At 38.7% G+C, this 26,199-nt stretch overlaps 1 protein-coding gene across 1 annotated transcript in view; it reads right to left on the reverse strand.

Annotated features, from left to right (window-relative positions):
- The window catches only part of GRID1 (glutamate ionotropic receptor delta type subunit 1), a 536,266-nt gene that overhangs the window by 98,825 nt on the left and 411,242 nt on the right, over nt 1–26,199 (reverse strand). The window contains exons 7-10 of the mRNA XM_042907973.1: nt 19,076–19,177; nt 17,418–17,615; nt 13,594–13,918; nt 12,255–12,393 (exon numbers count right to left, since the gene is read on the reverse strand). Coding sequence (XP_042763907.1) covers nt 12,255–12,393; nt 13,594–13,918; nt 17,418–17,615; nt 19,076–19,177 — 764 coding nt within the window. The remainder of the gene's footprint in view (nt 1–12,254; nt 12,394–13,593; nt 13,919–17,417; nt 17,616–19,075; nt 19,178–26,199) is intronic.

Here is a 26,199-nt window from a genome sequence, read left to right on the forward strand (position 1 = left end):
ATTTGCCTATCTTCTTGGTGAGATATCTGTTCAGATCTTTTTTCCCATTTTTAAAATGGGTTGTTTGTTTTCTTATTGCTCAATTTTAAGAGTTCTTTATATATTTTAATTAAAAAAAATTTTTTTTACATTTATTTATTTTTTGAGAGACATAGAGACACAGAGCACAAGTTGGGGAGGGACAGAGAGAGAATGAGACACAGAATCCGAAGCAGGTTCCAGGCTCTGAGCTGTCAGCACAGAGCCCAACGTGGGGCTTGAACTCACAAACTGTGAGATCATGACCTGAGCTGAAGTTGGATGTCCAACCGACTGAGTCACCCAGGCACCCCAAGTTCTTTATATATTTTAGATACTAATCCTTTATTTGATATATATATTTGCAAAGATTTTCTCCCAGTCTGTGACTTGTCTTCTCATTCTCTTACCAGTATCTTAGTCACAGTTTTAAATTTTAATCAAGTCCAACTTACCAATTTTTCTTTTATTGATTGTGCTTTTGGTGTTGTAGCTAAGAAATCATCACCACACCCAAGGTCATCTAGATTTCGGTTTATCACAAGACTGCAAATAATTATAAAAACATTTAAAATAAAAAGCTTACAGCAAGTTTTGTGTGTATAAAGATCATTTTTTACATCAGGAAGATTGGAAGGAAAACCAGTCGGAATAAATTAGATTGTCAGTGTGTTCAATCTTTTTATTTTCCTTTCTGAAATTGTATGAATGTGTGGGCATAAGACAAAGCTCTTATCATGGATTGCCTATCTTTCCCTAGCTTAGCACAAGAATTTATCTGAAGGAAGTATATGCTTATTTTAGTTTACAAATTTGATGTTTCCAAATTCTGTGAAAAGAAGAAGAAACATTTTAAACACCATGACTAGGCCATCTATAGCAACCTCTCCGTTTTATATATACAGAAACTAAGAATGAGAAGGGACAAGTGACTAATGTCATCTACCCAGCTGCTGACAATACCAAAACAGAGTTGTCTATTTCCTAGACTATCATCTTCTCACTCACTTCTCCCAGTCATGCTGCTTTTCCTCAATCCAGGAATCCAAACCTCAGGGCTATTATTTTGACTACCAATATCCTTGTCAGCAACAACAATTGTATCTAGACTTATATGATCTTTTCTATGTGCCAGGTTATATTCTAAACTATAACATATATTTGTTAATCTCCCCTCAATAGTCCTACGAGATAGATGCTATTCTTACTCCTATGTATAGGTGGAAAAGTGAAGTACAGAGAGATTAGGTAAATTACCCAAGATCACACAGTTAGTAAGTGGGAGAAAAGATTTGAACCCCGGCAATCAAGCTTTAGTGTCTATGTCATTACAACCACACTCTGTACATCTCTTAGTCATGCCACTGTGCTTCTGCTTGCCAACATGAGCCTCCAGGCCAAATGGGATCCCTCTGAATGTGATCCTTCTGAATTCTACTCACCTAGAACTTTAACCAAAGCATTTCCTAAATACAGGGCATTGATGCCTGCACTGCCAAACCACCTGCCAATGCTACCATTTTCAAATGAGTCTGCTTTCATCATAACGGGTGAAGATCAATCTGTAATTGCAATGGAGAGGAAAGTAATTACATTTTGAGGCATGTTTAGTGAACTAAAAGTAAGATAGGCCCTCATCCCTGAATGGGCCTCATACACACTCCAAACGAAAAAGCTAAAAATTGCTTAAGGTAACTGTTTTATTTATTTATTTATATATATATATATATATATATATATATATATATATATATATATATATCTGTTCTCTAAAAAATTTCAATCTCTCTTGGATACCAGCCTTCCCTATGTCTTTAAAGGAATTTATAGGTTTTAAAGACCAGGACATTTACATGGACAGTGACTATGAACATTTATAAGGGGTATTACAATCATTATTGAATGGTTTTATATTAGTTTGAAAATGTATAGGCTGAGATCATTTAGATTAATAAGAAAGATTCATCAGTAAAGAGAGGACATATACCCATCATTAACCTTCCAGATACCTACTAAAATGACTGTGTAATTTTTTAAACTATAGGAAATAATGTATCATGAACCCAGGGAAGGATGCTACCCACTTATCAGATATTTTGGGAAAGCAAATTAGTGGGAGATAGTAATGGAAGATTCAAATTCATCTTGCTTTGAAAGTGCATCATCTCAGTGGATTTCCCTTTGTATATACGTGGACAAAACAGTTGAAAGTAATGGAGCAGTTGAAAGCAATAATGGAAGGCCCTGGAATTCCTCTAACTTCTGCAGAATACAGTGTTCAGAAATCCCAGTTCACTGGCATTTATCTCTGACACAGAGAAGAACATTTCCAGAAAGAAGGTTAAGAAACACTGTGGCTTTTCTTACAGTTGTAGAGACTGCATCAGTCAGGATTCTAGAAACAGAAACTTTATCAGGGCAAAAGCACTAAAAAGGAAAATTTTCCATTAAGGCACAGGACTGGTAATGGGAATTTATGTCACAGTTTCTAGTTAAACTCACCAGTCCAGGTTACGATCTGAGGGGATGATTCTACCTGCAGCCAGGTTAACTATTAGGAGGCTCACAGAGTCTTTACATATCAGTTTATGGAACAAGTTATCCAGAATCAAGGAAGAACAAACTAGACATCAAAACAACAAAATGGAGGTACAAGGAAAGGATTTAGTATGAAATAAAAAATATGTAAATATTTTATATTATATTGCATTGAAGACACTAAAAACATATTGTTTGAAAAGTATATGTTAAAGAAAATATAGTTTTAAAAATATTTGGTTTTCTGTAGGCATAATTCACTATAGTAAAGACTCTTACAACTGAAAACTAAAAATTCCATAAAGAGTGGCAGAGACATAAAAAGAGGTACTAACAGAGTGATAGGGAGAGAAAATGAAGGGTAAATACAAACATAAAAGGAGAATTTATATACTCATTAATGTTGTTGAAAAGGAAATGAACACTGGAAAAAATCTAATCAAAAATTTGGAAGACAAACTGAAGAACTCTCAGAATAAAAAGTAAAAGGATGATGAATTGAAAATTATCAAAGAGAATACAACAGACATGGAGGACTCACAACATCAACATATGAAAAGTTGAATTTCCTGGAAACAAAATGAAAACAAATGAAAAGAATGTAATACACAAGGAAATATTTAATAGATAACAAAATTATTGAGCTAAAGTTATCAGGTTGTTTTTGCATGTAAAAATAACTCAGAATTCTAATCATAATTAATAGCATATAGGCCAACTCATTAAATATTGATGGAAGTTTTTAAATTCAATGATGTTATTAAGGTTAATTACGAGGAAGAAAGCATAGAAAAGGCGGAGAAGTAAAGGAGGAAGAAAAGAAGAAGGAGGGGAGAAAAATGAAAAGGGATTAGAAACAGAGAGAAGAGACAAGGAAGAAGATAAGCAGGGAGATAAGGAAAAAGTGGGAAATAATGGAAAGAAGACAAGAAGGAAGAAGGGGAATAGTTAGGAAGAGGAGGGGGAGAAGGATAAAGGGAAGGAGAAGGAGGATAAAGGGAAAAGGAAGAAGAAAGTGATGAATAGAAGGGATAGGTGGAGAAAGGAATAAGAGGGAAGAGGAGAAGGAGAAGGAAGGATTAAAGTAGAGGGAGGAAGAGGAAAGGCAGAAAGAAGGCTATGAAGGAGAGAAGAGAAGGAGGAAGGAGAAGAGGAGGGAGAAAAAGAAGATGGAGAAAAAGAGGAGAGAACAGAGGAAAGAGTGAGAAGGAAAGATAGGAAAAGAAAAAGGAGGGGAGAAGATAGTGAATGGAGTATTCTCAGGCTTCTGTATAGCATTACATACAGGAAAACCAATGGAGCAAATTCTATAGAATCCATACACTAGAGCAAATTCTATACAATATTAAGGGAAAAGTTGTAACACAAGAATATTATACCCAGCTAGGTTTTAATTCATGCATAAATGCAACAGAAAACGATTCTCATATATATTATCTAAGAAAATATACCACTCTTGCTAGATCTATTGCTCAAATAACTACTCTAGCTGAACAAAAAGTCACCAATAAAGAAATGAACAATGGCTAAATTGCAGAATAGAGAGATTCAACAATCACTGAAACCCCTGGAACATAGGCTTCAGTCCAAATAATGACCATAAATGCAGATGGGATAAAACAAAAGAATGAAAATGTCAAACATATATATTAGAGAAACTATTATATATTAGAAGAAGGAGGATGAAGTGGAGAAGGAGACAAGAAATAACAATAGTAAACTGGGCCTAAAAACTCAGATTATAATACCAAAACATGATTGAGTAGGTGGAAGGAGAGGAGGGAAAAAAAGTATGCCAGTATCATCTTCCATAGGAAGAGATACAAATATACGGTTTCACATTTGATTCTGAAAGAGAAATAGCAATGCATGTAGATTAAGCATAAAGGAAACCACTAAAGAGTAAAAGATGATGCTTACTTTCCAGTTGTGGTGGTGGAGGGTGGGGAAACCACAGTAATAATAATGGTAATAGAATGCTAAACATCATAAAAACAATTTAGAATGTATAAGTAGAAATGATAGAAGATTAAATATATTTATATTATACTACCTGTCAACTGTATGCCAATAAATTGGAAAACCTAAATGAAATGAACAAATTCCCAGCAACACACAATCTACACTAAAGAATAATGAACACTAGGATGCCTGGGTGGCTCAGTCGGTTAAACATCTGACTCTTGATATTGGCTCAGGTCATGATCTCACAGTCGTGGGGATTGAGCCCCATATCGGGATCTGTGCTGAGCATGGGGCCTGCTTGGGATTCTCTCTCTCTCACTCTCTCTCTGCCCCTCCCCCCTCAAAATAAATTAATAAACTTAAAAAAATAAATAATAATAAACACCAATCATCCTCAAGTTTTTACCCAAAAAATTCAAGAGAAAGGAACACTTCCTAACTTATCCTATGAGGCCAGAATTATCCTGCTACAAAATCCCAAAAAAGGGAAAAGAAAACTACAGACCAATATTCTTGAGTAATATTGATGCAAAAATCCCCAACAAAATACAGTAAACTTGGTTTGCGAGCACAGTTTGTTCTGGAAACATGCTTATAATCCAAAACACTTGTATATCAAAGTGAATTTCAAGAACCATTAGCTCAGTTGTGATCATGTGACATTTGGTGCCACATACTACTCATATTGCAAGACATGGCTCATTTATCAAGTTAAAATTTATTAGAAATGTTTGCTCATTTTGCAGAACACTTGCAGAACAAGTTACTCATAATCCAAGGTTTTACTGTACTAGGAAATTGAATTCAATAGCATAATAAAAAAAATTATGCACCAGGACTAACCAATATATTCTTGGAATACAAGGATGGTTCAACATACAAAGATCTATCAGTATAAAATAGTACGTTACCTGAATGAAGGAAAAAAAACACATCATCTCAGGGGAGGAAAAGCATTTGACAAAATGCAATACCATTTCATGATAAAAACTCAACAGACCAGGAAGAAAAGGAAACTACCTTAATATAATAATGGCCATGTATGAGAAACTCAAAGCTATCGTCATACTCAATGCTTGTCCTCTAAGGTCAGGAACAAAACAAGAATGTCAATTTTCAACACTTCCGTTCACCATAGTACTAGAAGTCTTAGACAATCAGGCAAGAAAAGAAAAGATTTTCAAATTGGAAAGAAAGAAGTAGAAGTATCTCCGTTGTCAGACAACATGACCTGATATATAGAAAACCTTAAAATCAGACACACACCCAAACACACAACTATTAGAATTAATAAATGAATCAGCAAAGTTGTAGGATACAAAATCAATGCACCAAAATCAGTTGCATTTCTATACGTTAACAATGAACAATCTGAAAGGGAATCCAAAAGCAATTCCAGGTAAAATAATATCAAAAAGTATAAAATACCTAGTGATACACTTAAAACCAAAAAAAAAAAAAAACAAAACAAAACAAAAAAAACCACATATAGTGAAAACTAGAAAATTTTTCTGAAAGAAATTAAAGACACAAATAAATGGAAAGACATCTGTGTTCATGGACTGGAAGACTTCATATTGCTAAGATGTCAATACTACCTAAAGCAATCTACAAATTCAATGTAACCTCTATCAAAATTCCAATGGTGTTTCAGGAAGAAAGAGAAAATTTCATTCTAAAATTCCCCCTCCTACAGGGGACCTCAAATAGCCAAAACAATTTTGAAAAAGAACAAAGTTGGAGACCTCAAATTTCTTGAATTCAAAACATATTACAAAGCTATAGTAATCAAAACAGTGTGGTACTGGCAGAAGACAGACACATAGACCAATGGAATAAAGTAAAAGCTCCAGAAATATTATCACATTATATGGCCAAATGATTTCAAACAAAGGTGTAAAAACCATTCAATGAGAAAAGGACGGTGTTTTTAACAAATGGTGCTGGGAAAGCTGGGTATCCTCATGCAAAAGAAGAAGTAGGATCCTTAACTTAGTTCATGTTAAAAAATTAACAAAATGGATCAGAGACCTAAAAATAAAACCTAAAACTGTATAACTCCTAGAAGAAAACGTACGAAAAATTTCATGACATTGGATTTGGCAATGATTTCTCAGAAATAACAAAAAAGCAAAGGCAACAACAACAATAATAAAGAACAGATAATATGGACTTCGCCAAAATTAAAAATTTCTCTGTGCCCAAGGACACTACCAACCGAATTAAAAGGCAACCCATAAAATGGGAGAAGATGGTTACAAATCAATATCTGATGAGATAGTAATACCTGGAATATACATACAAAACTACAACTCAGTAACAAAAACAAACAAACCGATTAAAAATGGGCAATAGATTTAAATAGACATTTCTCCAAAGCAAATATGCAGAGGGACAATAAACACATGAAAAGTTGCTCAACATCACTAATTATTAGGAAAATGGCCAGTCAAAACCAAAATGAGATACCACTTCACACCCATTAGGACAGCTATTATAAAAACAAAAACAAAACAGAAAAACAAGTGAGGGTGAGGATGTGAAGAAACTAGAAATTTTGTGAGTTGTTGGTGGGAATGTGAAATGGTGGAACTGCTGTTGAATATGATAAAGTAGTTCGAAAGAAAGAAAGAAAGAAAGAAAGAAAGAAAGAAAGAAAGAAAGAAAGAAAATTAAACATAGAATTATCAGATGATCCAGTAATTCCACTTTTGACTGTATACCTGAAAGTACTGAAAAGATATACTGAACATATATCTGTACACCCACGATTAGAGCAGCATTATTAAATAGCCAAAGGATGGAAGCAACTCAGGTGTCTATCAACAGATGAATGGATAAACAAAATGTGGTATTAGCATACTATGGAATGTTTCTTAGCTTTAAAAAGGAAGGAAATTCTGACACATGCTACAACATGGATGAAACTTTAATATATGCTCAGTGAAATAAGACAGTCATAAAAGGACAAAAACTGTACTACTTCACTAATATGAGGCATCTAGAATAGTCAAATTTATAGAGACAGAAAACAGAATGGTGGTTTCCAGGGTCAGGGAAGTGGGGAATGGGGAGTATTGTATAGACTTTCAGTTTTGCAGTATGAAGTATTCTAGAGATGGATGGTGATGTTTGTAGAACAATGTGAACATACTTAACGGCATTAAGCTATACACTTAAAAGTGATTAAAATGATAAAATTTCTGTTATGTATATATTACCACAATTTAGAAATTAAAATTAAAAACTATAAACATGTATTTTAATAATTATTCTAATATCTAAAGTTGTCTTAAAACAAATTGTGAAGTTTATCCACTAAGTTGAAAACAATAAAAAATAATAATTTAGGGGCACACACCTGGGTGGCTCAGTCGGTGGAGCATCCAACTTTGGCTCGGGTCATGATGTCACGGTTCACGAGTTTGAGTTCTGCATCAGGCTTGCTGTGTCAGCACAGAGCCTGCTTTGGATCCTCTGTCCCCCTCTCTCTCTGCCCCTCCCCACCTGCACTCTCTCTGTCTTTCATAAATAAACATTAATAAAATAAAATAAAATAATTTAAAAATTAAAAATACAGGAGACTTTCCATTGAATAAATTGGGGAAAAAATGTTTGATTACTTCCTAAAAAGTAAGGGATCAGACAGCTTCAAAAAGGAGATGTTGTGGCAGGGGTGGAGTGGAACAGAGTGATATAGGAGAAACATTTTTTTATACTATTAAACTAAAGTTTGCTTTACTCCAAATTAAATTGTTATGAATTAAGATGTTATTTGAAATGCCTGGGGCAACCACTAAAAATATAACCCAAAAATATATAGTAAAAGAAACAGCATAAGAATTAAAATGGTATATAAAATATATCTATTTAACACAAAAGAAAGCAGTAATGGAGGAAATGAGGAACAAAAGAGGTGTAAGACATAGAGAACAAATAGCAACATGGCAGAAGTGAGTTCTTCCTTATCACTAATTACATTATATGTAAATGGATTAAAGTCTCCAATTAAAACAGAGACTGGTAGAATGGATTAAAAAACATAATTGAACTACATGTTGTATAGAAATGACTCACTTTAGATTCCAAGACAGATTGAAAATGAAAGAATAAAAATATATTTTGTGCAAAGAATAACCAAAAGAGAACTGGAGTGGCTACACTAATATCAGACAAAGTAAACTTTAAGGGAAAAGTTTTTATAAGAGACAAAGAAGGACATTATATAATGATAAAAGGGTCATTCGATAAGAGTATTAAAAAATTACAATTAGAAACAAATCTACACCTAAAAATAGAGGCTCAACATATATGAATCAAAATTGATAAAATTGAAGGGAGAAATAGGCAGTTCTGAAAAAAATGGTCAGAGAGTTTAATATCCCACTTTCAATAATTGATAAACAACAACAACAGAAGATCAGCAAGTAAATGGAAAATATGAACAGCACTATAAACCAACTAGACTTGAAGATGAAATAGACAATATGAATTGCCCTATAGCTATGAAAATTTTAATTATTAATTTAAAAGCTCTAAGAATATGAAATCTTCTAGATGGTTTCCCTGGAGAATTATACCAAACATTTAAGGATGAATTAACACCAACTTTATATAATCTCTCCCAGAAAAGAGAAGATAAGGGAAGACTTCCTAAATCATTTTATTTATGAAGCCAGTGTCACCCTGAAACCAAAACTAGACAAAAACAGTACAGTAAATAAAGTGCAAACCTCTATTTCTCATGAAGGTCGATGCAAAAATCCTCAATCAGAATATCAGCAAACAGAATCCAAAAATATATGAAAAGAATCATAGATAATGACCAGGTGAGATTCATTCAAGGTACGTAACATTTGAAAAACAATCAATGTACTCTATCATATTAATAAGCTAAAGAAGAAAAATCATATGGTCATGTCAAGCAATGCAAAAAAAAAAAAAGCATTTGAGAAATCCAATACCCATTCATGATAAATAGTCTCAGCAAGCTAAGATCTATCAGTTTAATGCAATTTCAACTATAATTAATGCAATTCCTATCAAAGCCATGGAAAAATTCTTTATAAACACAGACAAGCTTACTCTAGAATTTATGTGGAAAGGTGAAGGCCCTAGAATAGTTAAAACAATCTTAACAAAGAAAAATAAAATAGGATGAGTCACTCTGTCCATATATTAAGGTTTACTCTGTAGCAATAGTAATCAAGATAGTGTAGTATTGGCAAAGGGATAGGCACATCATCAATGGAACTGAATGGAAAAATGGAGAACTCAGAAACTCACACATGCCCAACTGATTACTGACAAATCACAAAAGAAATTCAATGAAAAAAGGATAGTCTTTTTAATAAATGATGCAAAAGCAATTGGACATTCATAGACAAAACCATGTGTGTGTATATATATATATATATATATATATATATATATATATATACAGTTTATAAAAAATTAACTCAAAATTGACTGTGGACTAAAATACAAAATGTAAAATTACAAAGCTTTTAGGAAAAACACAAAAAACAGGAGATTATCTTCATGGTCTATGGCTAGGCAAGAGTTATACTTGACACCAAAGGTATGATCCACAAAAGAATAAATTTATAAATTGGGCTTTACAGAATTAAAAACTTTTCTTTGTGAAAGACCTTGTTAAGGGTTGAAAAGAGAAAGTACAGAGTGGAGAAAATATTTACAAACAACATGTTTGACGAAGAACTAGTATCTAAAATATATAAAGAACTTTCAAAACACAACAGTAATAGTTAAACAATCCAATTAGAAAATGGGAAAAATACATAAATGGATATTTCACCAAAGAGAATAATACTATATCGATAGCAATGAGCACATGAAAAGGTGTTCACCACAACTACTCATCAGGGGAAATGCAAATTAAAACCAGAATGAGTTATCAATCCATGCCTATGAAAATGATAAAATAAAAAATAGTGAAAATACCAAACGCTGGCAAAGATGCAAAGAAACTGGATCATTCCCACATCACTAGTAGTAGTAACATAATATTCCACAGTCACTCTGGAATACAGCTTGATACTTTCTTATAAAACATGCAATTACCACATGATCCAGCAATTGCACTCTTGGATATGTAGCACAAACAAGTGAAAATTTCTTCACACAAATATCCATAGTGACTTTATTCATAATTGCACAGAACTGGAAACAACCCAGATGTCTTTCAAAGTGTGAGCTGGTGAACAAGCTGTGGTACACTGGATACCACTAAGTGGCAAAAAGCAATGAACTATTAATAGACACACCAACCCGGATGAATCTCCAGAGAATTAAGCCGAATGAAAAACGCAATCCAAAAGGTTTGATTCCATTTATATAACATATCTGAAATGTCAACATTTTAGAAGAGAGAACACATTAGTGGTCACCAGTGGTTAAGAACAAGACTAGAGGGGAAGAAGTGTGACGCAGATGGGTGTGGTTATAAAGTGAAAACACAAGGGATCCTTACAGGAATAAAATTCTTTAGCACCTTTACTATGGTGGTGAATACACAAATCTACGCATGTGAAAAGATTGTGTAGAACCAAATATGCACACACATGCACAGAGTAATGAGTACAAGAGGAGAAATCAGAATAGAATCAGTCAATTGTATTAATGTCAATACCCTGGTTGTGATAAGATACAATAATTTTTGCAAAATGTCACCACCAGGTTGAAACCAGTTAGAGAATATCATGAGATCTCTCTGCATTATTCCTTATAACTGCATGTGTATATGTAATTATCTCAGTAAAATTGTAAACCAAAAAATAAAACTGGATAATTTCATACTAAATTTTGAATCCTGCCCAGCATCCGAAGTGTTTTAAATAGGCAGTTGGGAGTTGTATCAGCTGGTTAAATGTGGATGACCAGTAGGGCTATGGATCAAAAGAATCCATATAATGATAGTATGATGAATTCAAGGAGAAATCACCGAAGGCAGGGACACAGAAAACCTTAATCAGGGATCAAGTGAGAGATGACAGTGAAGCCAACAAGGAAATGCAGACTAGATCTGTGCCTTTGGTCACCTCAGCACCCACATTTCCAATACCCCTTCACTTTGCCCAAGTTCATTTGCAATTTACATAATATGTGGGAATCTCCTGAAACAGAGGCATTTCCAATTTATTTCACCATGTTGAACTAATTCTTTTATGCCATATTTTTACCACTTTGATAAAACAAAGAAACGTTCTCATTCCCCGTTTTCAGTAATTTTATAATTTTATAAATATATGTGAAATAAGTTTTCCAATCACTGTGATAATGACAGGTTTTTAAAAATAATTTTAAGGTGTTTGAGGATTTGAAAAAAAACATCTTACACTTGTGGTCTTAATTAATTTTAATTTAATGTTTAGAAAATTTTGATTAAATAAGTTTGTAATCAACACTTAAATGCCTGAGGAAATTTAATTTGTTAATTTTTAATGTTTTGATTTCTTAGTCTTACAAGCAGCATTTCAATGTTCAGAGAAGTATTATTTAATTCATTTATACATTTATTTAATTGTGTATGAAATAAAATACAACAGGAGTGAAGTTCCTTATGGGCTAAAGATCATAATAATCAACTTGCAGATCTGGGATCTAAGTCATCTGCCTCCATGACACCAGGCTGCCCTGGACAAGACTACATGCTGTCTTTACAGCCCCTCGGAGCTGAGTGGTCCTAATCTAGAAGGATGACTGGATCTTACCTTATGGGGTTGTCCATCCTGGACACGGTAAGGAATGCAGCAAGATTCGCCGTGTAGGAGGAGCACACGATGAGGGTGAAGAGCCACCAGCTGCCCATCACGATGCGCATGGCCATGGAGTTCACTGAGGATTCGCCACCTGCAGGGGGCCAGCACAGTGGATTGGTCCTGGGCTTCCACTCTTACTCCCATCCCCACAGAAGTACTCCAGCCTGAAGCCTGGCTTAGGGAACCACCACTGGGGATGGGCTGGGGAACAGGGGAGTGATTTGCTGACTGGTTATGGGGGACCACCGTGACAATTCTGGGAAAAAACCCAAAGCCCGCCAATCTCAGAAAGGAACGAAGGCCCACCAGATACGAAAAAAACGTAGGATTGGCCTTTTAGTGATGTAGTGTTTGTCGAAATGCCAAGGATAGAGTTCTGAATATCAAATCTTCCAGTTAGAAGACTCAACCTCCCTGTGTTGTTTCCAGGGCTGCAACCTGATGTAAGATCCTTTTCGAATTTCAGATTCATAGAGAGTAGTCTCAGGAATTCTGTAAATATAGAATTACCTCCTACCTGGAGGGTTCCCCAGCTTTCTTTCAAACCTCAGAAATGAGATATCACTTTTATTAATATTCAGCCCTCACTAGACGACTTTTTTTTTCCCTAGGATTTTCAGAAATCATTGCCTGTGACTTGCAGTCAGAAGCTGCCCCTTTGAGGCCAATTATTTCTCCCTGGTCCCTTAGGTGGTAGCAGAAGAAAGCTTCTCACTGACTGTTCTTATATAACCTTGCAAACAGGTGCTACAGGCTTTGCCATGGTGCAAATAAGGCCAACACTCACATTAGGGAACTTTGCAATTTGTTGTTTTGGTCCAAACTGCATAATCCTGTAACTCACCAAGTGCTCTCCAGACTTCACAAAGAAAGGGGACTTTGTATCTCAAGAATGGATGGAGTACTGCTTAGATGATTACAAAACAATTGTGATTTTTTTTTCCTATTAAGACTTCAAATTTAAGTGAGATTCAGTTTCATCTGACATACCCCATGTGCATAGCAATCAATCTGATGTGGGAGGGGAGAAAAGTGCAAAGCAGAACTCCAAAGTCAATTTTATCTAAAGTGCAGAATTAGGCTTTGAAGTTGAGTTCCTTGTCACTTCATTTAATTTCTATCTGATATAACTCAGAGAAACTGAGTGCAGCATGATATCAGTATCGTTCTAGAGATTAAATAAAACTGCATTTAAAAGGACTTTGGCAAAACGCATCTAAGGAATCTGCCAATGGGCAAAGTTCTTCCAGGCCCGCGGAGCTACAGCAACATCAGGAAACCAGGAAAGTACCTTGCTGTACGAAGGCACCGTAGACTATCCAGATGGCACTGTGCAAGGTGGCCGAAGCGGATGGTCGGGGCTGGGCAGCACTTTGAGCCCTCACGGCCTGTATCCGATTCAGCACAAATATGAGCACACCCACCACAGGGATGGCGGCTGCAATGCAGGCCCAGACAGCAAAATCAAATGGAGCAAAAAGAGAGAAGATGCTGATTTTCTCCTCGGGCTTCTTGATTAGGATCCCCACTGAATAGTCCATGTACCGCTTGCTGAAGTCCACAACGCTCTCCCTCTCCGGGGTGATCGTGATGGCAGAGATGGCCAAGTCTGCTCTCTGAAAGGCAAAGTCATCTGATCAGAAAGCAGTCCTCAGGTTCCTGCTGGGTCCCACCCTGTGTCAAGGCTCGCCCTCTGCCCTTTGGGTTACTCGGTCCAGAGGAAATGGATTCAAGAGGTGACACGCCGTGACCTTGAATACTGTAAAAAAAATAATCCAGCACTAAATTGTCTGCTTGAATTGTAGTTTGTCTTTACTTTCTTGTTCTTCTCACAAACTATCACTATCTTCTTCCTTTTGCTGGTATTTCCCTCCACTCCATCCCTGCCCCCCACCAAGAAGTCCCTTCTCTCTTCTTCTAGGCTTATCTGCATCCTTCTTATACCTCCATTAAGCCTCTCCAAACTTCCATTAGCCCACATGATGTCTCCCTTTTCCGAGGTTCTTCAGAAATTATACAGTGAGTTGTACAACTACTTTATATCTCATCAATGTCTCAGTCCCTGGTTGTTTTGTATGTAGACTCTATGCCGGAGAGTAATGTCCTCCAAGCAAAAAGGGGTTATCTACTTCTCTTGATTGTCCACTGCCCTTAATTCATGGCCTCTCAGACATATGGGTTGATTCTTCATATAGTAAAGCCACGTTGTAAAGAGACTCTCTGGGCACTCTGTACTGTGACCTCTAAAGCAACTTGCAAGATTTCTGCTTTCCAAGATGGGATTAATTTTAAAATAGACAAAGACTCCATTAAGATGGAGTTAGATGTGAGATTAAAGCTGCCAAGACTGGTGGAGGTTAGGATACTTATGCCTAGATGGATGGTGGCAGCCAATAATGGGCCTGGAGTCCCCACTTAAACCACTGGAGCACTAAAATGTATAATGACCATCCTGATCTTGACTCTTGGACCTCTAAGTGGGAGGCATCAACAGAACTAGGTTTATTTTAGGGGCGTTTAGGTGGCTCAGTTGGTTGAGCATCCGATTCTTGATTTCAGCTTAGTCATGATCTCAGGGTTGTGAGACTGACCCCTGTATCTGCACTAGGCATGGAACCTGCTTGAGATTCTTTCTCTCCCTCTGCCCCTCCCCCGCTCATGCACAGATACACACACACTCTCTCTCTCTCAAAAAAATAATAAAATAATAAAAGAAAAAAATATCTCCTCAAAAAATAAAAATAAAAATAAAACTAGGTTTTAGAATAACCAGCTCTAACAACTAATTCAACCTATATATGTAAATTGGGAAAACATACACAGAAAGATTTTATCAGAAAAAAAATTATCAGGTCTAATATATGGGCTAGAGGGGCAGCAGATATACTGATATTGTAAACTATGAAATCCAAAAAATAATATAAAAAAATAATAAAATAAAATAAAATAAAATAAAATAAAATAAAATAAAATAAAATAAAACAAAACTGAAATCCAACAACATATCTAGAGCAAGGAGAAAAAATGTTGGAGGTAACGTTGGTGAAGGTCTCCTTTTAGAGTTGTTACATTTGCATCTCTGGTTCTTGCCTCTTTTTTCAAAAACTCAAGATCCAGGGATTTATTTTTAAGGATTTAGAGAGTTCAGACCATAATTAAGGATTAAGAAGAGATCTAGTGGAGCAGGATAGGTTTACAAACATAGGAATAAGGAAAAGTAATTAATTAAACCAGGTCCAGAAGAAGTACAAGGGATCAACTCATGACACAGGTAGAGGGATGGCTTGTAACATGAGGAAAACAATCTCTATGGGATATCGCTGAGGGGCCCAACAGAGGACAAGGTAAGGAACTTGGGCTGTCCTGAAGACCTAGCTGAGGTTAGAGACCACACATTGTTCACATACCCATCTGAGCAAATTTGTGATTTTCTCCTCTAATTCCATGCAGCAACTTGGATGTCAGAGTCAGCGGGTAGATAATATAATCAAGTCAGGGTTTCAGTACAATAAGAAACCCAGAACAAAAAGAATCACAAAAGATGAAGGGAACAGCATTATCTGATCAACCACTGAGGGCACACCAGGCAGGGAAGGATGCAGTATCACAAGGGCACAAAATTCTTACAGAAGGATGAACCTCAGTGGAACAGGGCAGATACAAAAGACCATATATCATATGACTTCATTTATGTTAAATGTTCACAAAAGTATTTCTATAGAGATAGAAAATAGATCAATGGTTGCCTAGGGCTGGGGTTGGGAATGGGATTAACTGTAAATAAGTATGAGGGATATCACTGGGTTGATGGAATTATTCTAAAACTAGGGGCACCTGGGTGGCTCAGTTGGTTAAGCGTCTGACTCTGGCTCAGGTCGTGATCTCATGGCTTGTGAGTGTGAGCCCCACATTGGCCTCTGTGCTGACAGCTCAGAGCCTGGAGCCTCCTTTGGATTCTGTGTCTCCCTCTCTCTCTCTGCCCCTCCCCTACTCATGTTCTGTCTCTCTCTCTTCCTCAAAAATAAATACACATTAAAAAATTTAAAACTAGATTATGATGATGGTTGCACAACTCAGTAGATTCACTAAAAATCATTGAATTGTATATCCTAAATGGGTGAATTTCATATATAAATTAATACCTCAACAAAGTTTTTTTAAAAAAATCTTAGGGGAAATTGGAGACATTTGGTCTGCCTTTATGAGTTTATAAAGCGAAGCACCAATGTTTTAGGAGCAAAGGTTCAAAAGAGTCAGAAGGTTAACAGGCAGTCGTCATGGAGTGAGACAGTGACAGTAGTATGTAGGACGCTAACAAGATGCATCTGTACGGGTGCTGATGTGGAGCACAAACAAAGGTCACTGGAGGTGAGGCGGTCAAAATGCTGGCAGCCCAGGGTTGTCCATAGGGATGTCAGAAACATCAAAGTTGGTGGCAACATCAACACTAGAGAGGGAAGGCTTTAGCAGATACCACCATCATAAATGATTGTAAGGAAATGACCCAGAGGTCATGGGAGGACAGGAGGCTTGGATGGGAACACAGTGAACTGGCCTCATACCATGAGTCTCAATGAGGATCCAGGCTCTATAGGAGACAGGAAGAGTAATTATTTGAAACTAATTTGAGGAGGTAGAGAATGCTGTATCACTTACACACAACAATACAGACACATGCACACACCCATTCACACACACACACACACACACACACACACACACACACTTGCATATACACACCCCACCTGTGGGTCATGAGGGAGAAAAGAATAAGCATTCATTAACTTCCCATGAGAACTAAGTTCTTATTTCAGCCCAAATATGGGGGTAGGTTTCAAGAAGGGTGTATTATAAAGCAGGCTCAGCAGATAGGATCAAAAGGAAAGACAGCAATGAGCACTGAAGGAAAACACAGAGTGCCAGGAAATGAGAAAAATAAAAGAGCAGAAATGGGTGGGTTGAAGAAAAGAGAGTCTTAGTGAGTGAAGAGTGAGTGGTAGGCTGTGGTTTATTTAGTTAGTTCCAAGGTTCTAACTGCCTAATGGATCAAATTTAGACATCACCCCAGAGGCAGACTAGGGTGCCCCTCCCCATGGTCCTGCTTTTGGGACCTACCTTGCTGATGAGCTCCCCGATCATTCCGTTCCAGGAGGTGTTATGGAGCTGGTGACCATACCTGCCATCAGGGGCTTGGTAAATCTCATATTTGAAGCCCAGAGCTTTGGCCAATGCATCCAGGACATCTATGGAGAACCCTTTGTAGCGCTTGGGCTGTCCAAGGATGTTCTCAGCCACCATCACGAAAGGCTCTTCCTGAGGACAACAGAATGGATGTTCTTCAATTAAATAACAGATTCATTAACACATATATTTCCAGGGTATTATTGGAAAGATCAACCTGATGAATCATAGCTTTAGAATGTTTCCCAACATGGGCATGTATATGCGCAATTTAGGGCTGGAGTCTGAACATCTCTGCCCTTTTTTAAAGCAGTTTATGGAAACTCAGAGCATAGTACGTAGGAAGATCCCTGCAACCAGCATATTGATGGAGGAATGGAGATTTACTTGTCCTGTGTGATGCTATCCCAACTTCTGCCCAGAACCCCATTGCCAGAATGACATGATTTGTTTTTATTCCTTCATTTGTGACATTCAGGACTCCGTCCTTAGGAAATGCCATAATTCTTCAGGAGCCACATAAGAACTGTGGTTACTTCTCATCCAGGATAAAGAACGACAATAAAAGCTCTATGATATTTGATTGAGAGAAGACAGAATTATATCTATCAGATTGTTCTAGAAAATGGATTCTGATTCATGGGAGAATGTCATACCATAAGTCAAAGGACAGGACAGAATTAAACCCCACAGTGTCCGAGCCCAAAGCCACATTCACACATTCTGTGCTTTGTCATGTGTGCTCCTGTAGGGCATGCGATCCTCTGGAAAACACCTCAGCCTTCCCCGCCACAATCCTGTGAAACTGACCAACAGTGGACTTTTGGCAAATAGCCTCAGAGAACATACCTAATTAATTTAACTGGGAGTGTGTGTGTGTGGGGGGGGGGGGGTGGGTGGGTGGGTATAATGCCTATTATGTGATGTGCATTCAGGGAATGCAGGAACACTGCTGCCAAAGGCTTCTAGAGCCAAGGAGATGTCAGTGCCTGATGCGACAGAGGGGACATTTGAACCATGTCTGGCCAGCTGATAAGAAGTAAATCTAAAATGTCTCCTACAGCTCTGGAAAGGTGAAGGAAGAAATTGAAAAGAAGATGATTCTAAGGTCTCTTAAAGATCTAAAAGTCTATGATTCCAGGACATCCATGCAGAAAAATTGCAACAAATGGTTTTCATTATAAAGTCTGCGCCACATGGGGGTCATCAGCGGGATTGGGTGCTGGAAGAATGTCCTCCTCCGAGCATCTTTCTGGGGACTCTGGCTACCAGCAAAGTTCTCTTAAGGACCACGAGTAGGTCAACATACTGTTTACATCCAGGAGCAGGTAGAGATGGGCCAGCAGTGGATCCAGATTTGTGATCTTTCTGTAGAGCAGCCCAGTCACCTCCCATGGAAGGCCCTGGGGCAGAATATCCGATCTTACTCTTACATCATTATTTGCAAAATTATTTGCCAAAAAGGCCTTATGAACACTCAAGCCACTACTCAAGATCCCCTTCTCTCCAAACCCAGTATTAAACCAAATGGAGAGAAGCCTCTAGCTCAAAATCCTGAATGGTGAACCTCCCCAATATGCCCATGATCCTACCAAGACAGTCACCACTTTGAGAGTCAGTCCTTGGAGGCGGCTGCCCATGGGCCTCTCTTGCAGGCTGCCATTCAGACCTTTCTCTGAGTCCCACGTCGCCAACTGTGAAGGAAAAAGGGAGTGTGAGGGACAGAATGGGCACCTGTGTGCACCTAGGAACTCGTCTCCTAAACTGGGATCTTGAGTCAGGCAGAGAGGCGGACAGCAGTCCAATCCATTTCCCAGACACTCAGAGCCATCTTCAAACCTTAGAAAGAATACAGGTGTGATAGAAAGTTCCACTTCTTCCATCAGCTCATCTGGAACTCAAGGACCTGCCACGTCTTTAAAATAAAACCAATTGGTAAGAACTTGTTTCTAGAATGAATATTTCTGTATAATTTTATTCTGCCTGCCCACTGAGGTCATGTCACTGTGTCTCCCACAAAGTGTCTTCTTTCTTAATTACAACTTTACTTGCCTGGGCCAGAGGGCCCTTGAGTTCAGCCATCGCTGCCACCAGGGCAGGATGACAATCAGCAGTGAACCAGGTAACAAAGACCCACATGTACAGCTTGTTTTGCACCCTGATGCCTAGTGCAAAGGTCAAGAGCTCACTGCCTGTCTTCACTGTAATGCATATTTCATAATTTTGCTTGATATGCAGGTATAGGCTAAGAATACACATACTCTGATCCACCATATTTTCCTGAGCTTGCAGAGTTTATCCAATAGGCTGATGCATCTCTGGCAGGCACCCTGAGGTGGTCAAGGACACCCTATCCTGGCTCAGAAACAACAGGAGACACAGAAGTTCTTGGGACCTGCTTCCCCTCTCTGCATCCCTGTAGCGTCCGGGCAACCATGATGAACTTTTTTGTCTGATCAATGATTCTCAATCATTAATTGGTGAAATGTAAACAAAATACAGATACCAACCCCCATCTCAAGGGAACTTAATCAGGATCCCAGCACTGAGGGATTTTAATACTTCCCCAGCAATCCTCATCGAGAAACCCTGTTCTTCTAGGTCACCGCATATTAGATTCTCTTAAGAAGGCTTTTAAACATATTGAAGGCTGGGCCTCACCCCCAGAGATTCAAATTTAATTGGTCTGTAGTGGGCTAGATATGAATATTTTAGCTTCCCAGGTGATTCTAATGCACAGCCAGGATTGTAAACCACTGCTATAGATTAAAGCAGTGATCCTCAAACTATAATATGCACACAAATTATCCAGGGATTTAATATGCACTTTCTGATTCTGGAGCCTGTGATTATTCCTGTCTAACAAGCTCCCAGGTGACACTGCTGCTGCTGATCTATGGCCACCATTTAAGTAGCAAGGGGTTAAATAATCAAATAATCAAACCACTGCAGGCAGCATCTACTCTTCGTCAGAGAAAGTCCACAAGTCCCCTAGTTAGGCTGAACAGAAGAACTATTCATCTGTGGAGAAATGTCACCAGGTGTCCTAAAGAAGCCACCAGTAGTACCACCTAAGGACACTTCTATTTTCCCAGCATGTCCTGTAGCCTTGATGTCTACAGCAGGGTCTGCACACTGAGCTCTGACTGTGAGGCCACAGTTGCAAAATCTGTAGGACCATTCTACCTGGAAGATACTAGAACCCCGAGACCTAAAGCAGGAACATCAGAATGAGATACATGGTTGTAACCTGGTTTAAAAGGAACGTGGAAACTCCAGCTGTCACTTTGCACACAATGCCAACTAAGACTCACTCCATCCTAAGTAATAGGATACCTAGTGGTGATGAATGAATCATTTAGTTAAGAGCATGGCCGTGTGCTCTGAGGAGCTCCTCACAGCCACCACTAATTAATTTCAGAGGCACTGCAGTAAAGAGCAAAGTTAAAACCTACCCAAAGTCCTGTTCAAGGATAGCAAAGATACCATGCTCTGGTAACTGGTATCATCAGAATGAAAGCTCATGGCTATTTCTCCACTGGGTCTCAGGAAATAGCACTGGGACCCAGAATCACTTCCTGCATCTGGGTCAAAATTCTGGTCAAAGGGAAGAGACAAACCCAGACAAAAAGAGTCAAGGTGTTGATTCCCTACATTCTTTGGACCCTCTGACATGGACGAGGGGACTCATGATGTGCATTTGGGCTGCCTGCATCTTATTCGCATAACTATCAGGCATTGGAGCTGCTTAGCCCTGATGGGTAACCTGCACCGACTGAGTTGGGTGGTGTTAAGAAGGTCCCTTGGACCACCTCAATGACTGAAAGAGTCATAATGAAGGCTATCTTGTCCTAATGATAACATGTGAGTTCCAAGTACAAGATATTCTGCCTTGCAGCAAGACTTGAATTCCTAACGTGCTGCCAAACCCCCTTGGCACAGGTGAAGGGGCATCTCAACTCTGTGCTACCCTGGCTTAGATGAGCAAGCACCTGGACTGGGGACCTGTTTGGCCTTGATCAAAGAAATTTTACCTGGCTGTCTAGTGGGATTGTAATCAGTCATGGGAATGGAGAACGGAGGCACAGGAAAAAGCAGTTGGAATGAAGCCCTGTCCTTCTAGAGTTTTAGCTCAGCTGTGAGAAAGGCTCTGCCTCTCAATGCCTGTCCATACAACCCTCTTTTTCTAGCTCCCTGCCTGGCTCAAGGCAGCAGCACCTCTGCCCCAGAGTATTGCCATAGCCTCCTCACTGATCTTGTTACCCCCAACCTCTCCCTCTTATAGCCTCCTCCATCATGCTGATATGTATCCTTGTAATAAACAAACTGAGACACGATCTGTGTCAATGAAAATTTTAGAACAACTTCCCATTTCCTACAGAATACATTCAAACATTCTGAAGCTTGGCCTAAAAGAAAGGCCTTCCTCATTGAGATCCAAGCCTGACCATCAGCTTACTTCAGTTTACATAGGCACAGTCTATGCCAACCCCACCAAACCCTGCACCTTCCTCATGCACCTCACACAGCATGCTTCTTCCTGACCCTACATGTAGTTCCTTCTGCCTGTAATATCATCCCTCTTTGGTTGGGTCTGGTACATTCTTATTCATATTTTTTAAAAATAAGTTTCCACTTTAGAATAGTTTTAGATAAACAGAAAAGTTGTAGAGGCAGTTTAGAGACTGCCCATATACCCTACACCCAGTTTCCCCTATTTAAGATGTTACATTAGTGTCATACATTCATCACAGCTAATGCAATGTTTAGCCCAATTTCCAATTATACACAGCTGCAGTAGAAAGCATCTCCAGTGTCTTCCATATTGGACCTCAGTCCGTGATCCTACTGTGCTATTTGGGTTTGTTATCCTGTCCACTGAGATTAAAACCTTGTCTTCATAAACTGTCTAGAAATTTGGGCCATTGGACTAGACTTTACCTTGCTTATTCTCATCTTAGAGTTTCCAACCTTGCTTTGAATGCCATGTTCTTCTCTCAAATGTCAACTTACTCTGTATGGTAAAGATTTGGGGAAGAAGATAGGAACTTGGAGATATGAAGGCAGCATATGTTCAGTAGTCAGCTGACTGATATTCTGGTTGTTTCTACCACTTACCTGAACGACCTCAGACAGCATGTTTTACTGTGGTGCTTAAAACACAGAAGGCAGTCTACAAATATTTTTTAAATAAATATGACGCCATTGAGATTCCATTTTCTTGTATAAAAAGTAAAATAAAAGTAACTTCCCTGCTTACCAAATGTTCAGGGGCTATTCAAAAGAAACAATTGCTTTGAAATAATCTGTTATAAAATAATAATGACAAAGTAAAGAATCAGGATATAAAAACTGTGCAATAAAACCTTAATTATGTTTCTTTAAAAGGTGGTAAAAATGGGAGGAGCTTTATTAAAATGTAACATGGGAATATATCCAGGTGGTGGAATTATGAATAATCATTACAACTTCTTGACAGTGTTCTATGTTTTCAACAGGTTTTTCACCTACTTACACAGGAAGGAAAATAAGCTGTTGATTGAAATAACTAGTATATGTGACAAAATCCTGTCACAGGTATTTGTATGACTAAGGACTGAATGGAGGGGAGTGATCAAAGTCAAATAATTTGTTTGTCAAGGCCAGTCTGAGGGTCAGAATCCAATAAATCAGTCCCCTTGGCTGCCAGGAGCTGTGGCCAAGGGGTTCCTAATGCCTAGAAGAGGCAACTGTGGGTTCATCCAGCATGACATCTCCCATTCTATGACCTCTCCAAGATGGTGTGGACCCCATGAGCCTACTGGGTTTGGAGATGGGGAAGTGGCCACTGCTGAGGTCTAGCTCCATGAAGACAATCCTTCTCCACCAAGAAAGAAATACAGCAATCCTAAGGCAAAGCCATTTAAATCAAAGCTCAACTACATGAGAGGGAAAAAAATCCTCCAAGCCTGTAATTACCCCTATTTTTTGTCTGAAAGTATTTAGGACTTAAAGGTTTTTATTTTTGTGTGTTTTTGTTTTTTAATGCAGACCTCTCTCTCCCTGGCCTTCAGGGCATCCTGTACTCTGACAGAGAAAGAAAAGATACTTCAAAGTGAAACCAAAATTCTGCCTTCAAACACATCAAAGTACAACCATGTTCCAGGATCCAAGATCCTTCAGTTGGGCAGGGAAGTTTATTATTCCCTCACATCAGCCTGAAGCCGAGTGCCCCAGGCTGAGTGAATCCCCCCATTTCTACAAAGCCTTGTGTTCTTACCCGAATCTTAAGACGAGAGCAGTAAACCTTCACCATTTCTAATGAGACAGAGAGAGAGAGACAGAGACAGAGACAGAGACAGAGAGAGGGGAAGGAGTAGGGGGGGGACAGAGAGAGGAGACACAGAACTCAAAGCAGTCTCCAGGCTTCATGCTGTCAGCACAGAGCCCAACGCGGGGCTCAAACTGAGGAACTGTGAGATCATGAGCTGAGCTGAAGTTGGACGCTTAACCGACTGAGCCACCCAGGCGTCCCAAACCTTCATCATTTTTGAGCCATCCCTCTGAACACTTGATATATAAGACCAGAAAAATCATGGTCCAAACAGAAGACTCTAGGGGGATTTTTTAAAAAATAAAATAAAGCCTTTAAATAGATTTCCAAGCTTGCCGCCGATCAAAATTAGGAGACTGTATTCTGCCTCCTTCCTGAGGCTGCCTGGTTCTCTTGGCTCAGAATGGCGAGGAAAAAGTTTCAGTCAATGAAACCAAATGAGGCTGATAGGCTTGATAAATGGGAAGCCAGAAAAAGCTTTCCCCCGTAGAAGTCCTGACACTTACTCATACAGCTGCAGACCATTTCATTTGTACATAAGTGCATCTACTCTGACTTCCCCTTGTATTTTGCAGACAGAATTTTGTTTATGGGATCGATGAATTTTATGGCCACAGACACCCACTTTTGACAGCTGACCTGTCAAGATCAGTGCCTGAAAAACTAATTTCCAGCACTGTTAAACAATACGAGAACTGCCACTATTTGATAAGACAGCTCTGGTTCTCATTCATCCAGGAGGTCTGTTCTACCCAGACCAGAAGCATGGATGGAGCCAGAGGTTAGAGCACAATCATCCCTTGAGAGGAGATATATGGTCTCAAAATCTGATTATGACAAACAACTGTTCAAGAGATCAGCCAATTGGAGAATAAATTTCATAACCCACTGGTCTCAGGAAAATATATTTCCTGAGTTAATCGGGGTGTTCTTCACGTTAGCGTTTGAGTTGTGAGATGTGGGGATTTGGGACTCTGTGGCCCTGTATTTAATAAATGCAGGGCTATTAACCATAAATGGGAAAGGCCTCCTTTGGAAGACTGGGCTTTGTGGTCTATAATCTAGTTACAGAGGTCTCTTGAAGTGCCATCTCTTTTCATGGGGAGGAGGGACGAGAGGAGAGGCAGTCTAACTGCTTCACAGCCCAGACACAGGATATGACCAGTTCCATATACAGAGCCTCACCAATTCCTGGGGAGAGAGTGAGGGAAAGAAAGAAAGTAGGTTTGTTTCATCTCAAATCTCATATTTAACTATATCCAACAAGACAGTAGATCAATAACCTATATTTCACATTTTACAACTGGTGACCAATCACTTCAGTGGTAAGCTTATCTCAAGAGAGCACTGAAGGAAGGAAGTGAAGTTTTTACAACCAGGTTGGTCATACCTCGCAGCCATTGCCGGAATCCAATTTGAGCTATACCCTCATTGGCCAGTGACTGCTTTCAGCTGAGCACACAGCCCTGGCTGGGATATGGGCATCAGTAGTGATAGCCACAGTGGGTTTATAATTATGGCAGTGCATGGACTTTTCTAAAACCATAATCCTTCTATTAGCTTTTGTTCCATCATCCCTTTTTATTAGAGAATAGATGAGTTCAGTATATGTTTGAAAGGATCATGGCCCTGGGTGGGAATGGCGTAAAGGGGGAACCCACATCTTGAATCAACTTGAGTTGGGGCATTCAGCCAGCAATGATTTCAGAGAGTCAACTGCACATTTTAAGCTTCTAAATGCAGGGACATGTTTAGACACAAAAGAGCATCTTGGAAACAGAATGTAAGAATCTGAGCATAGAAAATAATTTGTAGCCAGGGTTTCTGAAGTATGGTCTAATTTAAAAGTTCATTTGGGAATTCCAGTATATCAGGGCCACTAAGGTATGGGCCTTGGAGAGTATGAACCATAGAAGATGACCATCAGGTCAGATGTACCCATTAGACCACTCTTGAAGCGCCAGATGTACTATAATGAGAAGAGGAGACTCACATGAGAGTGAAGGACTTACAGTGGAGAACTTAAAGTCTCAGCCCAGGACCCTGTATGCAGGGAATTGAGCATGTGGTGAAAGTTACACACTCTTAAAACAAAATCCCTACAGAATTTGTGTTAAAGATCCAGAGGACAGAGCCATGAGAAAATGAAAAGAAGAATAAAATAGGCCAGAGAGCTATCACAAATGGGGGCTTAATGAAAAACCTTTAGCAAGGATGAGAGAAAGATATTCCCTCCCCCCCTCCACAATGGTACTGGAGAGGAGAACCAGGAAAACTAGCAGAAGTGCCATCAATATTGGCAACCAGGTCATTCGTGATGGAGACCATGAACATGCCCCAGTGCTAGCCACCATTATCTAAAAGGACAGACACACAGGACTCACTGTGCCCACAAAGGGATAG

This window comes from Panthera leo, chromosome D2 (assembly GCF_018350215.1).
Source record: "Panthera leo isolate Ple1 chromosome D2, P.leo_Ple1_pat1.1, whole genome shotgun sequence".
NCBI lineage: Eukaryota > Metazoa > Chordata > Mammalia > Carnivora > Felidae > Panthera > Panthera leo.